The sequence below is a fragment of the Ammospiza nelsoni genome, chromosome 14, assembly GCF_027579445.1.
Source record: "Ammospiza nelsoni isolate bAmmNel1 chromosome 14, bAmmNel1.pri, whole genome shotgun sequence".
NCBI lineage: Eukaryota > Metazoa > Chordata > Aves > Passeriformes > Passerellidae > Ammospiza > Ammospiza nelsoni.
The window spans coordinates 9,235,376-9,252,779 of NC_080646.1; the positions used below are offsets into that span (position 1 = coordinate 9,235,376).

Consider the following 17,404-nt stretch of genomic DNA (forward strand, 5'->3'; position numbering starts at 1 on the left):
AATAATTTTAATAGGCTGATGAATCCATCTACTCACTGGTACACCCTGCCTTAAAGCAAAGTGCTTCAAAGTATGATTTAGAGCAATAAATAATAAAAGATAAAGAATATTATCAACACTCTTACGTAAGGCAATATAAAGAGACTTGTTTGTCAATGCAAGCATTTTAAACAGCAAAGTGATATTCATTATACACCTAAGAAATCTAACAGCATTGCCCAAAACTGTCCATTTGATTTTTAAATCTGGTCCTGAATAAAAAATATGTTATATAATGTTATCCTCTATTTGATGATTTTAAAAACTGAAAATAAATTCAGACACTAGTCATCTTCTCTTTTCAGTTATTACTCTGTTTCCAATAATTTCCCATGTAAACAAGGGGAACCTAATAATTACAGATACTTCTATGAATAATCTACACTGTTTACTAATTTCAGTATCAACAACTTCTCAAGTAATGTGCTGTTATGTGCCTACATTAAAAAAAACAATCTTTAGTGCTGTAACTTAAAAGCAGAGAAATATAATGAAGTAATGTAGATATAATTTTTCTAATGGAACCAGAATGTTGTCAATGTTGGTTTTGTCTTTTTTTTTTCCCTCACTGGGAGCAATGAACATATATACTGCTTTCCAGCATGAAAAAATTTCCAAAATAAAAACCAATGTATCTTTTATATTATATTAGTATTCTTACTGAAAGTCTAACTCCAGAGGAGGAACAGAAGCCTTTCTATCATAAAAGATGCATTTCTACAACACAACTGGAGAAACTAATCCCAAGTCTTGGACCATGACTTCAGCTGAAGAAGGTGAACATAATCCCACAGCAAAACCTCACCTACATGATTTGTCCTGCATTTGCTCACGTGATGGAGACAAAACCAACAGTTCTTGGTGTTAAGATGGTTTAGGATTTTTTCAGTCAACTGCATCAAGCACACAGCATTAAAACAAGAAGGGCCCTATTAGTAGTTTTAGCTTATTGAGTAGCCTTGGACAAGTTACTTCCTCTCTTCAGCCTCCACACTTACAAACACAGGTCAAGATTTCCTGAGCAGCAACAGCAGTAATGAATGATAAGGGGAAGAAAACCACAGGGAATACTACAGCAGTAATTTTTGTTTACAGAAAAACCATATAAATATGATCTCAACTAAAAAAAAGGCACTAAAAAATTGAGTCACTTTGCTACATCAACTATTGCACACTTTGAAATAGGGAAAAACCCTATTAAGCAGAGGTCAAAGGTTTTATGTGCAGTCAGTACAAAGAGTTACTCTGCTCTTAACTGGATTAATTAGGGGCAGGAAGTCTTGAACAGATTACATGGCTGAGACCAACTCACTCCCAGTAAGGTTTTTATTTATATCGTAATCAGGATGGTTTTCTGCATGTAACACCTTTGCAAGAGACTCAATTTAAAAAATGAGACACTTCATTAATCAAAATTCTTCATAGAACTTGAAGAAATCATTTGGAACCGTTATCATGCTTATCTTGAACCCAAATGTTCAATTTGAAAGAGTAAGGAAACTATATAGAAGTTTAAAATCTCTCTAAAAATTACCTAAGAGAGGCCCCCAGGATAAAATGTCAGAATTTGAAGCACAGACTTTTAGAATGCAGAATCTGGGACAGACATATTGAATGTTATGGAAAAGGAGAATGCAAGAAAATCACCACTTCCAACTTCTTAGCAACTTAGTTTTTCTCTTTTTTTAAGGAAAAAACCTGTCTCTTAAACAGTCATGACAGAATTAAGAATATGTATCTCTAAAATTTCAAATACTGTGGTATTTCTGCTTGGCTTGTTTATTTTACTGCTGAACAGAGCAAGGCTTAACAATACAAAATGCAAAGCAGATGGTAGAGAAGAAAACTTTTTTATGATTTTTTTTTTCCTGAAGGCAGCTGTTCAAAGTTATTTAAAGGTTTGGAATGTCAGAAAAATTTCTTGAGGAGATAGATTGATAGGGAAAGTACAGATCAGACTGCCAAGGGTGACATGAACAGTCTACATATAATGGCATAGTATACATACAGGGACTATGTATGCATTCCAATGCATCTGATTGTCCAAAAATACCTTTTATTTTTGCAAATAATCCTGAGAGTAAAAGAAAAAAGTTTCTTTGCTTTTTTCCACTTTATATGGTATTTTTCAATATCAGTATATTTAGGTTAAATAGCCCTAATCACAAATATCAAAGGTACCTTAAGATTCTGAATGCACTGGTCTAAGTTGCAATATATATAAACACACAATAATATTCTCATTTTGATAAAAAAGCAGATTGAGTGTAGGTGGGACTTTTACTGCAGGTACAACCTAAACTTCCATCCTGGCTTCTGTCACCATCAATTTCTATAAAATTAGTCACTCCCAGTAGTATCACTGGAAAAGACAAAAAGATAACGTTGTCAAATAAATCCTCATACAGAATTGTAACACAATCAAGCAGAACACAGAACAAGATTAATGCACATAAAGCACTGGATCTGCAACAAAACCAGTTTCACATTATACCCTGAATTATTCAACTTCTCCAGCTGGCAAAACCAATCAGAAGTAAAATCAGAAGTAAATTTTGAACAAAAGCTGCCCACATCAAAAGAAAGCTTGGTGGTTCTTCTTCTTCCACCCTTCCCTTCTTGTTCCATTAGAAAGGAACAACATACTACTGGCAGAAAGAAAAATGGCAACTTGCAGTCACACAAAAACCAGCAAATAAAAATTCTGTAGAAGAAAGAGAGAGATCCCCTGACTCCAGAGAAACGCTACAGCACCCAGACACAGGAGTCTGGCACAAGTAATGAAATGGAGCTGGCACAGAAGGGTGACCACACCATTACCAAACATGTGGTAAACAAATGCTATGGAAATCATAATATGGGAAAGGGTATCATATACATGCCATTGACATTGAATAGGTTGCTGATTTAAGGCATTAGATTTCGGGTAATGTAAGCAAGCTCCTGCTGACTTCTCTGATTCCCACATTCCCCCAGGATAACACATTTAGTTCAAACTGAATGACAACTAAACTTCCTTATGCAATCAATCCTCTGAACATGACAGCTTTTCGACTCTTTCACATTATTAAAGACAGACTTGAAAAATTCACTTAAAAAGAGTGAATAATCAGAACAAAACTGCCAAAGAAAAATTCGTCTTTGATTATTGAAGTGTTATGTTTATGTTTTTAACCTCCAGACCATTTTACGAAGGAAACACCACAGTCAAAACATCAACTGCTTTCTGAAAGACTAACAGATGTCTGTCTGTGATACATCTCTCATGCCACGAACAATGGTTTCCAAGCTCTGAGAATGCTTTCTCTCCATACAGCTTTTTACAGTTTAAACTGCATGAGCTCATGGACACATGTGTGACTTCAAAAGGTGTGATGGAGTAACTTCTGATAATATCTTTAAATACATGTAATTAATAGAGAATCCTATTCATGACTCTGCTCTTCAGAATTAAGCTCTAGTGAAATCATTGGCTGCTGCCCTGCTCACCTGGCACTCAAAGGACACTGTCAGCAGCATCCCTAAGGACAGCTTGGTCAAGTGCAGTTTGCTACATTTCAGCACAGTCTATGTCCAGTGGTCTCCTATATCCTTTAAAAGCTCATTAATTTCTGGATTAAACTACTTAATGTCTATGGAACAATTTCCATTCACAATCTAAGGTACATCTACTCAGATCAGTTACTATCAGTTCTATTGCAATGAGACTGGTACATAGTTCACATTAGAAAAAAATGTGTTAACACAAAAGGAGCAATTGAAAATTATCCAAATCACAACTTACACTAAATTTCATACAACAGACTTACAGAACTCTTTCAACAGGGAATACTCAACTGTTTGTATTACATTATATAGCAGGTATCATTCATTCTGAGACAAGTAATGAAATAAGATATCAATCCCAAGCTGTCACACTGCCTGGAAAAACACTCCAGACTGATAGAGCGACCTCTGATTTATCTCACATGCTGAATGTGCAAAAAAGAAAAAAAACGTGAAGCAAAACTCTCCCACAATGTTACAAGCTTTACGCACTTCAGCTCACCATTACACAAACTGTAGTATGTCCAGAGATTCAAATTTCAACCATTACTCTGTATTTCTTTCTTGGATCAGTTGCCAAGGTCTTAGCCAGATTCAAATGTATACTATTACTGAAATCTATTTCATGATAACCATAACAGGAGTTTTAATTTTTGAAAAGCATTTATTAGTTATGCAACTGGATGCCAAATTCAGATGCTAACCTGTAAATTTGACAGCCCATTCAGATGATACATGTCGTACTCATTTCTAGTGCACAAACTCCAATTTAGAACAAACTGCTAATGAAAACAGAAGATGATGGGTTCTGATCACACTGAAGCTGCTGCAAGGCATATTGCCTTAAACACAGAAATTAATTTACTTGCAAGAAGATAGCAATTTCTTACAGAGCTTGGAGCTTTATACAGGTTCTCATTTGATCAATGTCATTTCAGCTGAAGATCTGGCAAAAATCACAGGATTTTTTTCCCAGTACACTTTTTATAAAACATGAGAAAGAATACAAATGAAGCACACTACAATCTGTTTAAGAGATGCTAACAAGCTGTACCACAAAACAAAGAAACAACTATGACTGTAATTTCATGCAGAATTGTATGGAGAAGTGTCTTTCAGGGTGACCCCTAAGAAAAAAAAACAGTCCTGATTTCAAGCTGACTGAGGAGAAAGAACCACCTTTCATATTATCTGGAGGAAAATAATAGAGGTATTATAGATTTTATACCTCCCAAGCAGTAATGAAATATAATTTTAGTGCACTAGCTTATCTGTTCAATAGACTTTTCTTTATTACCACTGGAAAGAAATCTAATTTCTTCAGTACACTTTATTTATTTACATTATTCAGGATTATAAGATGGACTTGAGTTAACATAAAAGGTTTGCTTGCTATTGCTCACGTGGCTCACTGCAAGATTTACACATAAAGCTTTACTAAGTAAGTAGATTATTTCATCTTAACAAACACATGATATTCAGTTTATATCTTCTAAACATTTTACATTAAATACCCCTAGCAATTAGTTGGAAGCAATTCAATTAGCTACTAAATATTTCTTTTACACTGGGTTATATGAAGACAGAACTCTGAATCTTAAGAAAAGCAAACTGGTACATTTGTATTCCCTGTACCTAAATGTCAAGCTTGGCTTTTATTCCTACACCTACACTCGAGCATTCTGTATTAGACTGGGGTTCAAAGTCACACACCAGTAGAAAATAGAGAGAGAAACAGCATATGCTGAATGAACACCTCATACTGCACACAGCAATACTTTAGAATAAATAGCCACAGGCATCATCAAATAACCATTACATGAAGCAAAGTGGAACAGGGGCCCTAAGCTGTTCATCTTCTCTGCCCAACCAACAATTCACATTTTTGCCTGACTTGGTGGGAATTAGCAAATAATTTCAGAAGATCAGACAGAAGAAACTGGAAGACAAAACACTTGCAATTCTCATTCCTTGACAAAACCTGGTAAAAATGAATGACATAGCAGTACCATACAAAAAGTCAATTTACAAATCTTTCCAAGGAAAGATAAATATAAGCTGACAACCTGCTTTAACTTGACAACTAACAATTTTACCATGTATTCTGCTATTTAAACAGTAAAAGCAAAATCATACCAGCTTTAGTATAGAATCTATTAATTTTAAAGTGACCTTCAAGGAGATATTAGTTGCCAACAGCAGTCTCAAAGGAGGTTGCTTTAATTAAAAATCCATCCTTTGTTATCATTTACTGTACACCCTGGACTTAGAAGAGCTTTTTGCTTTTCCCAACTTAAGCTTAATAAGCATTACAAGCAGATGGCAGAAATAAGGCAGACTATCAAAAAGGACAAAGTCAGTTTGAATCCTCCAACAAAGTCACAAAAAGGTAACCTTACCCAATACTGCCTCACAAAAGGAGAAAAGTGACACCAGCATAGATCTACATTTTTTCCCTCAGGAAGTAGAAGACAAATCTTGCAAAAAAAAATCTGAAGGAAACTTTTACATTTTTTACATGCTTTAACATGCTTAAAATCAATTCTTCCCTGCTCCCAAGGGATGCAAATAACCTTAGGTCAGTCCAGCAGTCAAACATCAAGATACACAAGAGCACAGCTATGGCTTCTCAAAATTAACATGGAGGTGAAACACACAGCATGGATTAATGTTCTTCAATAGTAAAATGTTAAACAATTGACAATAGACATAGTGTAGATATTCTCTGTTTCTTCCCCATGTTCAGATATTCTTATGGAGCACCCTCATGGAATACCAGTTTAAATGGAATCCAGTTTAAATACTGGATCTCACACACGGCACTCAAGCATCACTCAATTCTGTTAAGCACAATGTTCCCTAAGTAACTGTAAATAGCACACAGTGACCAATGCAATTAAAAATATGCTCAAGAATCACAGGTACACAATGTTCTGTTTTTAAAATACTTGAATTCTTCAGAGTGCTTTCCTTCATTAGAACTAACCTCCTTTTCCAATTTCTTCAAGAACTGCTTACCTGTAGAATCTTAACAAATCAAGTATTGAGAAATACACATTTAGCTCTATTGCTGTTTTTCAATTATTGGAAGCAAACTGTCACTCCAAAAGACATCTTAGACATTACCTAATCAGGAAAAATCACACAGTACTAATAACAACTGATTCTCTCCAAGAAAAACACACATGTGATTTCATTTTAATATTAGCTAATTAGTAATTGAATTATTTAATACCAGCAAGAGATACTTTTCACACAAACTACAGAGCAATACATTAAAATTTTCAGTGCACTGAACAAAGAGGGAGAAAGGAGAGTAACTACAACACTGAAAATTTCTGTCTGGTGTATGTAAAAGCCACCTTTGCCACTATTTCACATACTCATCACCTCAAAGACTCTTGATTCTCTCAAAAAATAAAAAACCAGGTCATTATCAGTGACAGAACAGCCAAAAAGTGATGGCCTCAGCGCAGTTGCCTCTGATAACTGGAGCCCATGCCCAGGAAAGGAGACAAAGCAGGAATGGCGCTGCTGTGCCACACCTGAGAGGGCTCCTGTGCCAGAAACATTTCAGGAGAGCACTGGAAGCAAAACTGCACCATCTAGTGTCTGCTCAGCCCATGCACACGGAGCTTCTCCCTGAGCGCAAACACTGCAAGGAAGATTTCTGCAGGGACACTCACAGAAGATAACCTCGGTGAGAAAAACCTGAAAGAAATCTAGCAAGTGCAAGAAAAAGCTAAGGTAAAGCTTTCAAATATTACTACAGCAGCAGAACTGCTTTTCACACAAAGATTAAACACAGTCTAATTTAGCAGGAAAATTATAATTTTCTATATTACTTTGCTGGACAGTAACAATCCCCCCCAAAACATAGTAACATAGAAATTGCCTACTGAAAATACTTCAGAGGCTTGGAGGGATGAAAGGTTAAGATGAACCTCATTCTTGTAAAGTCATCAGAAAAAGTAAACCTCATTCTTGTAAAGTCATCAACATTTTAAAGTAGTACACTTAAGTGTGCCAGGAAAATGAGATCTAGAATATCAAAGATCTCAAAGATAATAGGATGGCTATTAAAAAACAAAAGGCTGTAATAAAAAAATCTTCCAAACCTCCCAGAAAAAAAATCTTTGGAAGGGCATTAATGCCCTCCAGATCACTGCAAAAAGGCAAGATTTGGACTACTTTAATAAACACTATTTTATTTTGCTGTTGCAATGAACTGGATGATCACTGAGCTGTTATCCCCAGTTTGATGGGAAGTATTCCTTGGTACAAACACAAGCTGCTCTGATCATGCCAACACAACGTTGCTGAAAAACCAAAAGAGTTTTACAATTCCATCATTTCCACCAGACAACCTGAAACTGCTTACATTGCAAGCATTAGGATGATACCTTTGGACAACAGTACTATTCTCCAGCACATGTGCTGTAGCTTCTAAAACTACCGTGATTAAACAAATCACCTCCTGAACTCATTCAGAAAATCCTTACTAGCAGAAAAGATTTGACTGCATTTCAAGAATTCATTAATTATTTTCTCAGGTCTAAACCAACTTATTCATGCCTTCAACAGAATTTTTCCCCCCCAGAAAAAACTAAATAAAATGCTACATTTTCCTACCTTGGTTTATTCTGTGGCAATGCCTTTGCATCAACAGGAAACATTTTAGAAACAAAGACAATAACTGGGGCTGTTCCTTCGCTACTGCATTTCATAAAAGCTGAAACAAAACATAAACACAAGTTATTTTCACATTTTTTTCCCTAAAAGTATGGACAAAGCTATGACTTTACATTCATTTTGTAGGCATTGCTGTTTATTTCCAGTGTTAATAGATCATATGCTAAGGACAAACCAACAATAAAAAAGTAGAAATTTCTCTGGACTAATAATTTGATAACACTGCCTGTATCTTAAAGTGTGTTTCACAATAAAATGAACAAAACTTCAAAAATAGAACTCTTGATAAAAAAATACATACACCCCAATTAAACAACTTGAGTTTACAGGCTGATTTAGATCACAATGGAAACCAAAGAGCAGCACAGGATTAAGACTGAACACTATTTACTCAGTACCTCAAAGTATTCTCCTTTCTTTCAGACTAAAGGAGGAAGTCCTGAAAACGTCCAGATGCTCACAAAATCCTAACACAACTTCACTGCAAGAACAGATATTCCTCAAAAGGTGAAAGATTCACACAAAACTCATTTAATAAGTAGGAATTCCCATTAACCATTTTTTCCATCCAACTTGAAACATGTGAAATTCAAACCAGGCAATACCACTCAAAACTTCTAACTGAATCATCTTCTCCTACACTTCTCCCTTTCATCTGAAATATGAAAAGACCACAGAGCTAAGGCAAACAAAAGTACAATACTACTAAAAATTAACAAAATACTTACTAAATGTGGAAGTCCACTACCTGTTCATAACCAAGAGCAATAAGATCTAAAGTTTACAGAGGCAAATTTCTTCCAATTAACTTACACTAATACAGTGTTGAACACTGTCTGGAGAATACCATGTTTTTAAATGTTCAATAAAGGATGAAAAGCCAGTTTTGTTACCCCTGGGAAACAATTCCTAACAGCCTGTCAATTTGACATTGACATCTCATTTTTAATTGACATTTGATATTTCACCCTCTTCGATTTCTTGAAGCTCTCCTCAAAACACTGTGCTATGATTAATAATTAATAATTACTAAAAGTTAATCAATACACTTGCAAAAATTAAATCCAAATTCAAACCACTGCTGGCTAAAAATTAATGATTTTAATACACAAGTTAGCAAAATATTCAATTCTCAATTACATAATGACTTGTACAGTTCGGAACTAAAAACAAGTATTAACCTTGCAGAAGGTTAATAATTCCTGTAGAACTCCCAGTGTAAGAGTCCTGAACTTTACATCATCTGCAGCTTAAGCTGAAAAATCCAGGAATATATGGGATGGAAGGAAAATGCATGGCCATAAAACCACAACATGTCAATGACAGACATCAACAACATTACTGGAAGCAGAATATTTATACATTTACATATAGATTACTACACACCTTACAAGCCAAAGACAAACAAAACCACCAGGACAGAAACAACATTCATGTTAATGGGAGAACACCTACTTACCACTTTTAAGTTCCTGAGTTTCTGGTGGCAAAGAATCAAATGTTCTTGCTCCAACACACATCAGCTTCTCCACTCTCTCTGCTGTGATGTCCAGAGGACTGGGAATCTTATTACACACCATGGCTAAAACACATTATTAAGGATACATATTTGCATTTTCTTGCTGAATGCAACCAACAAATGCTTTCAATACTTCTTTTATTGAGCCCCATGCACCAAGTACCAGCAGCAGCAGATCCAAAATCCAGCTCTGCTGTCTCAGTGCATTCAGGTCCCTCTCAGGTCAGCAACAGTTTCTTGCCATTTGTCAGGGGCAGGGTTAAGGAGGGGTGGCCCACCCTAAGTGCAGCTGGGAAGCTGAAAACAGCACAACTGGGGCAAGACTTACAGAAGTAGTTAGTATTTATGCATTAATAATTTGTGCACATCTACTGTAATATAAGATATATCATATTATAAACAATGGGCACAGCTGACAAGCAGCAAAGACTGATCTTGAATTAAGAAATTTTATGCCTAAAACATAACACCAAATATCTACAGAACTTCACGGATGGACAAGACCTATATCACTATTATAAACATGAGATTAGTTTCTACTTCAGGAAAACCACTAAAACTTGAATATAAAACTACATAAAGAAGGTCTATTGTTGAATTACCTCGTTTCACAACTTTGTCTCCTAAAAATAAGATACGCAAAAGCACAAAGTTGGCAGAAATGTAAAAATAATGGTAGATGTGTCATTTGTAATGTTATGAGCAAGAAGACAGGTCCAGGTAGCTTAGGCACAGACATTAAAAAAACAAAACCAAATTATACCAAATCACACAGTGAAATATGTGAGCACACTCAGAAGTCTGAGAACTGCCAATAGAAAAAAAAATTGTGTTTTTTTAAGGATACAGAGGATTGCATCAGATATTGGTAGCCACTGGCTACAAATGGCATTTAGATGAACTTTTGGGTCTGCATGCCGTGATTCCCGGGCACCAATTCTCAGCCCCAAAGAGGTAACTATCTTTTCTATTTTTTCTTTATCTCTGTAAGGAAAATAATAAACAGATTAAAAATCCAGAGAAGCAATATATAACCAGCATCTATTATTTCTGAGTATTTAAAAAAATCACCAAAGCATATGGAAAGAGATGCCATGAAAACTTTATAGATGGTCTCACCTTTTCATAACAGCCTCATACAGACTCCAAATGTTGTCCAGCACCAGCTGCACAAACAAAGGTTTCTTTCCTTTTGACTGGTAGAAGATAAAAAAAAGAAAAAGAAGGTTAAAAAAAATTGCATTACCAGCAATTCCTCACTTTTTCAGTAGGCTTATGATTGCACTTTTCATTAGAAATTAGAAATATGTACAACTTTTATTCAAAATCAAGAAGTCTGTCTTATAAGAATGGCATAAGGCATAAAATAAACATGAAATTTAAAAGTGGAGAAGAAGGGTTTCAATTTCAGAAAAAGAACCTGATAAATATGGCATGTGACAACCTTGAGCCTGCTTATCATCCCTTTTATAACTACTAATCATCACCTATGCAAACAGGAAAAAAATCATGATTACATGAAAATAAGGAAACTACTCTCTCCTCCCTTAACTTTTAATGGTGGAAATGTTTAATGCTAGAGAAGTGCAGCTTTCAGACCAGGGCTTCAGTACAGCGTTCAATGGAAATTCCCAACAGCAAAAAAGTTTTTTTCAATCCTAAATCCTGAGCTAAATGTAAATACACTAAACCATCAGCTGTGGAAGAGCTTTTCACAGAGGATAGAGACCCAGTCACAACTCTTGTTTCTACAGGTAATCTTCCTTTCCTCTTGTGTGTTTCACTTGATGCTGAAACCTTGAAGCTGCAGTGTCCCTTATTTAGTGAGCACTGGTAGATGAGATTTCCTCCATGCAGCATTTGAGTGGTCAATTTTGGAATGTTCTATGCTCCAAGAGCTGTTGCATTCTGTCCTGGTGACTTTGTATCTCCAGTAACACTGAGTCAACAGGCACTGAGGTCAAGTTTCAGAATACACTATGAGGAACAAAATTGGGGGAAAAAGTAAACTCCAAAATAAAAATCAGGTTGTGTTTTTGACACCCTCCATACCTGATCACCTTTCATTATCTTCTTTGCTTTAGTATTTAGATAATAATCTCCCCATAAAGTCTTCAGAAGTACTGCAGGCTTGATTCCAATTTTTTGGCTATACAGTTTGGCAAAATGTTCAATTCTGAAAGCAAAGAAAACATATTTTGATGGAAGTGTAATGTTTTCTACAGCAACAGCTTATGTGAAAATCACACAAAAATCTCAGATCCTTGTTTTACTCCCACTTTTCCAATTGTCTTCACTTCACATTGTTTAACATTTACACCTGTAAAAATATTTAGTCATAACAGATCAAAAACATCAACAGTATTTGAATGGCTTTGCTTTGTTTCAAGTCAGCTTCAAGGCTTTACTTGAAATAAACAGTTGTGTACTATCCCCTCATCAAAAACTCAAAAGCATAACACAAACCTTATATATACATTAGTGATGACTCTTGAGCTTACACTTTGAAAGACTTCCCATGACACACTTAACTATGGTCTGGGACCAGAAATAGAATATGTTAAAAACCAAGCATTGTTTCGAGTCGCACTTCAGCCATCAGATGGTGGTAATTATTTTTAATTAACCACTTATGAAAATTCTTGTTGTTTGAATCATTACTTTAATAATGAGTAAACCCAAGAAAACTTCACAGAACTGTAATGCTATAACTATGTTGTAAAGCCAGCTGTGTTGTTCAGCAGTCCCCATGAGTTAACAAAAGCAGCCTGCTTAGCCCAGACAGGGAGTCCTGAACATGCTATGGTTTCCTTGCTGAAAATGGTCTATGAGCAGTAATAAAAAATATTTCCACATATTTGCTCCCTGCGCATGCAGAAAAAAAATACAATCCTGTTTACAGAACAGTGCTATTTGATAATATTTTCTTTGATATTCAGAATTCTTAAGTTTTTACACAGCTAAGAAAAGGACCTGTACATATCAGCTACACATAAGCTGTGAGTTCTGAACTAAGCCCAAAGAGATTTCTTTTTCAGAAACTACCTAAGCTCCCAATTCAGGGAGAACTTTCAAGATTCTTGTGCCAGCAGCTCCTGCAGGTATGTTAATTTTTCAACACTTCAGAATTAAGAGAAAAGCATATGTACTCACCACATTGGATGAGGCTGGCACTGCCTAATAAGTTAATTTTTCTCTGCTAATACCTTCAGGAAAAGAACCCACAACCAAGGAACACCAGCCAAGACTTTCCATGATTACCAAAAAGCTCCACGGATCAACACACAGTACTGCAGCTGGCAGTCCAGAAGAACCTCTTCAAAGTAATTAAGAAAAATGTTTTTTTACCCTCTCCATTATATGATTTATCAGAGCCAGGGCCTGACAGCTCATCAGAAGAAACAAAAGTCTTGAAAGACAATTAACCTAAAATAGCCCATTTTATTTTCCCTTCCTTCTGAAGGGACCATAGCTGTTTGTGTTGGACAGCAAACTATGCATAGCACCTTATTTACAGTCTAACTTGGATTTAAAAATCCTGGAGTTGATTTTCTATAAGGGCTCTGCACTACTCAAGACATTCCCTTGTGTCACACGCGAGCTATCCCTGTAATTACAATTTCAGGACGAAGACAACGCCTCCACCTCGTGGCCAGCGACCAGAACACGGGCACTGCTCAAACCCTGCTGCCCTCCCCACCAAACAGAGAACCCTGAACCAGCTCCTGCCCTTGTCTGCTAGTCTATCCAACAGCAGCAAACTAGAAAATAACGTTTATCATAAATATATCCAGGCTAGGCTGGAGCCCACTGTGGGCTCAGATGCTCCTGTGTAAGTAAATCAGGGATCCCTGTCACTCAGATAATTTATACAAAGCTGCAGATCACAGAAGAACCTAACAAACATCTTTAGAAACATGATGCACCTGAAATACTTTAACAGCAGTAATCAATGTTAAAAAAAGGTCAGTAATTAAATCTCAAACTTACCCAAATCCCCAGCCATCAATTGCACTGGCAAACACCACATTTCCATGTTCTGGTGAAAAATAGAGATGTGAATCATCAGTGTCTTCCAATCCAGTACTCCAGTCATAAATTTGATCTCCTGGTGATGCATCTGAAAGGGTTTCACTTTCTGTTTCTTTTTCAGCTCTTTCTTCTAACACTTTGGAGGTAAAAAGTGTTCCAGTGACTGCATTGATCTAGAGAAAGATATGTGAAAACACCCTCAGATTCATTCACTCTTTCACAACCCTTGCAATTAAAATGTAATTTTCCCACCCTTGAAAACATAAAAAGAGCTGTGTTAACAAGCTAGCATGCCAGTGATTCATTTGGCAATTAAAACACACCTAATTCTACACACTTGAATACCACAGGAGTTCATGTTTTGACATAAACACCCTGAAGTTTCCAAGTCAGCCACACCAGGACAGAATCAAAGTATCACATGTAACACACTGTCTCTCAGGACAAGGAATGGTGAAACAGGAACTTGTTTCTGACAACAAAGCAAACAACAGAGGGCAAAGGGAAACCAGGCAGACAAACACTCCCAAGTGAGCCTGGGTTGGAAAGAAGTTTTGAGGGCAGCTTAAACTACAATTCCAAAGATGAAACAACATTATTCCTACATAAATCCACCAATATCAGGAACAGTCTACCTCCAGTAAGTTCAAGCAATTTAAGAGAAAAAGAAAACATTCAGCATATTACTTCTAAAAATGAAGACTTTTCCTCATGACCTGTCAAGAGGCATATACTACCCTTTTCTCCATCACAGGCACTGTGAATTAACCTCAAAACAAATCAGAAATAAGATGCACCTCAATGTTAAAAATCAGACTGGATGCTATAGAGTGCCACAAAATCTGCTGTGTGAAATGCCACCTCAGCACAAATACCTGTTCTAAGATATTCTTAAGGTGCAAATATGCTTCCTGAGGGGTGAGCTTCAGCTCCACAATCAAGCGGTCGATTTTGTTAATCACCAGGACGGGACGGATGTTTTCCAGCCATGCCTGCCGCAGGACTGCCTGCGTCTGAGAAGGAAAGAGTTTTAAAAACCCATTACAGAAAGCCTGACAGCACCAAAAATCAAATATAATTCTAAAATTTAATAAACATAGTAAAGGACAGGTTGACGCTTAAAACAGAAATTTTACTCCCACTGTTATTTATTGCAGAATTCTGCAGAAGGGTGGGATTTCATGGCAAAAACACCCAAAATAACAAAAACCAAACTACTTAGAAAAGTAAGCCATGAAAAAAAGCAACCTCATTATTTTGTGTACTCTTTTTCAAACCCTGAAAGCCCACATAAATATACTCAGTTATTTCTCTATCAAAATCACAGAATCACAGAAATTCAAGGCTGGAAAATATTCCATTACACCTGAAGAATGGCATACCCACTGTTTCAACCCTGCTTCTCTACACCCATTCACCAGCACTGTTCACTTTTTCAGCACAACTATGATTTTTACTGCTCACTTTAACAGCTCAATTGTATTGTCATTTATTAAAAATTTTGTAAAGCTTCTTAAACAGCTCATCTTTTATTTCTATATAACCCACTTCAGACTTGGCTTACACCCCTCTTTCTCTACTTAACACACTTTATTTCACCTGTGGACAGACTCCTTCAACAGCATCCACCACTATGATGCAACCATCACAGAGTCGGACAGCAGTAGATACTTCTGAAGAAAAATCCACGTGCCCTGGGGAGTCTATTAAATTAATCAGATATTCCTGATCACCTAGGATCAAACAAATTAATATTTCAGAACAGTTTTCAAAGATATTTCTTCCAGCCACCCAGTTATACTGCTTCAGGTATGATTTTTTCATGTCCTGACACTAGCTACACTATAAAAACCCTTACAGCACAGGTGTAACAGGTATCTCAGCAAAGAATACTGTACTAAAACTTGAGTTTTTTTGAAAGGTCTTGCCTTTAAGTGATTCAAGACTTAAGATGAAAATATACATACTTATATCTAAAATAAAAGATGAGGCAACTACTCTCATGGCCTCCACTCAGAGAGATGATTGAAAATGTTTTTCCTGACCCTGAGATGGAACACAATTATCCTGGCTGACTTACTTGCCTAAGTCTGCAGAATTAGAGCCTAACACTGAGAAACACAAAAGTCAAAATTGCACACAAAAATCACAACAGCAACAACAAAGAGACAGGGGAAATTAACAGAAATGTATATTAAAATTTATACAAGCCAGCAACAACTTACCTTTCACAAAGTGCAGTGAAATTGCACTAGATTTCATTGTTATTCCTCGGACCTGCTCATCTTCCCTACTGTCAAGGTACCTCAGCTGAGTATAGAAACAAAAGAAAAAAATAATAAGCGTGTAGAAACATCTTCACAATTTACTTACCAACTGTCCGAGTATGATGGTGGGAAAATGAGGTTTACCAAGACTATAGATGGAATTTCCTTAATGACTCAGAATTTACAATCCCAGCATGTACAGACCCAGAATTTTATTAAAAGTGACAGTGTAACTCTACCTTTCCTGCCAAGCGGCTGGAGATTATTCCATTGCTAGATATAAGGCAATCAGCTAGAGTGGTTTTGCCTGAAAAGAAAAATAAATTGCTTAGACTAAATGAATTCAAACTATGGCAAAAGATGCAACATACAGTATTCTAATATATCAACATTAATAAAGACTATAAAGTGCCATGAAAAGTACATTCAATTTCAACTACTCACTCAATTTCAAATTACTATAGTTTGATGCTCTTTTATGCAAGACAAGCTGAATCGGGCCAAGAAAAAGGTGCCTAAAGCAGATTCGCTTTCCTGAATCACGTTCAAGCCAGTTTGAAGCTAAATGCACGGAATCCTACTTCTTTAGAACAGCGAGCAAGGTATCTCACCGCCATTCAGACACCCACGAGAGGAGCAGACACCAGCCCTGCCGTACCGTGATCCACGTGCGCCAATATACAGATATTCCTGATGCCGGACGCCTTCTTCTGGAGGCCAACCATCTTCCCCACGCTTGTGAGCACCATTCTGGCTAATTCTGCGAACGGAGCAAAATTTTTTACTGAGGTGTCAGCCTGAGGAAAGGTTTTGGTTTTTAATGACGCCAGCTGCGATCAGAGCCGCTCCTGAGGGAAGCTCCGAGACACGTGGGGCGGGGACACCCGGCAGAACCCACGGGCCGTGTCTGCGCTTTGAACGCGCCTCAGGCTCCAGCTGGCAGCGGACACCGAGCCGCCAGCAGCGGCACAAACCTCACGGTGCCCCCGGTTCGCCTTCCCCTCCCGCCGCTCCGAGCGGGCACGGCCGCGCTGCCCCGGGGCCGCCCCAGGCGGGGCACAGCGCTGCCCCCGGCTCGCCCGCGGGGCGCAGGCCGCTCCGGGGCCAGCCCCGCTGCCCGGGCCCTGCCGGCTCGGGGCACACGCACCGGGCACACGCACCTGCGCTCCGCCGCCGCTCCCGGAAAGCCGCGCCCGCCCCGCTCGGCCGCTGCCGGGCCCGCCCCGTGACGCCGGACGGAAGCCGGGCCGGGCCGGGCGCCGCCGGTGCCGCGCGCGGCGGCGTCCCTGGTTACCGGCCGAGCGGCCGA

General features: G+C 37.6%; 1 protein-coding gene across 2 annotated transcripts in view; it reads right to left on the minus strand.

Moving 5' to 3' along the window:
• EFL1 (elongation factor like GTPase 1) overlaps positions 1–17,275 on the minus strand; it is a 62,821-nt gene extending 45,546 nt beyond the window's left edge. The window contains exons 1-12 of one of the 2 annotated variants that reach the window (XM_059482479.1): positions 17,256–17,275; positions 16,754–16,855; positions 16,335–16,402; positions 16,054–16,138; positions 15,428–15,561; positions 14,704–14,841; positions 13,787–14,001; positions 11,849–11,972; positions 10,916–10,992; positions 10,644–10,780; positions 9,737–9,859; positions 8,218–8,317 (exon numbers count right to left, since the gene is read on the minus strand). In XM_059482479.1, coding sequence (XP_059338462.1) covers positions 8,218–8,317; positions 9,737–9,859; positions 10,644–10,780; positions 10,916–10,992; positions 11,849–11,972; positions 13,787–14,001; positions 14,704–14,841; positions 15,428–15,561; positions 16,054–16,138; positions 16,335–16,402; positions 16,754–16,844 — 1,292 coding nt within the window. In that variant the 5' untranslated portion in view covers positions 16,845–16,855; positions 17,256–17,275. Of the gene's footprint in view, positions 1–8,217; positions 8,318–9,736; positions 9,860–10,643; positions 10,781–10,915; positions 10,993–11,848; positions 11,973–13,786; positions 14,002–14,703; positions 14,842–15,427; positions 15,562–16,053; positions 16,139–16,334; positions 16,403–16,753; positions 16,856–17,069; positions 17,092–17,255 lie in introns of those variants that run through there. The other variant, XM_059482480.1, reaches the window with a different exon arrangement.
• Positions 17,276–17,404: the final 129 nt, after the last annotated feature.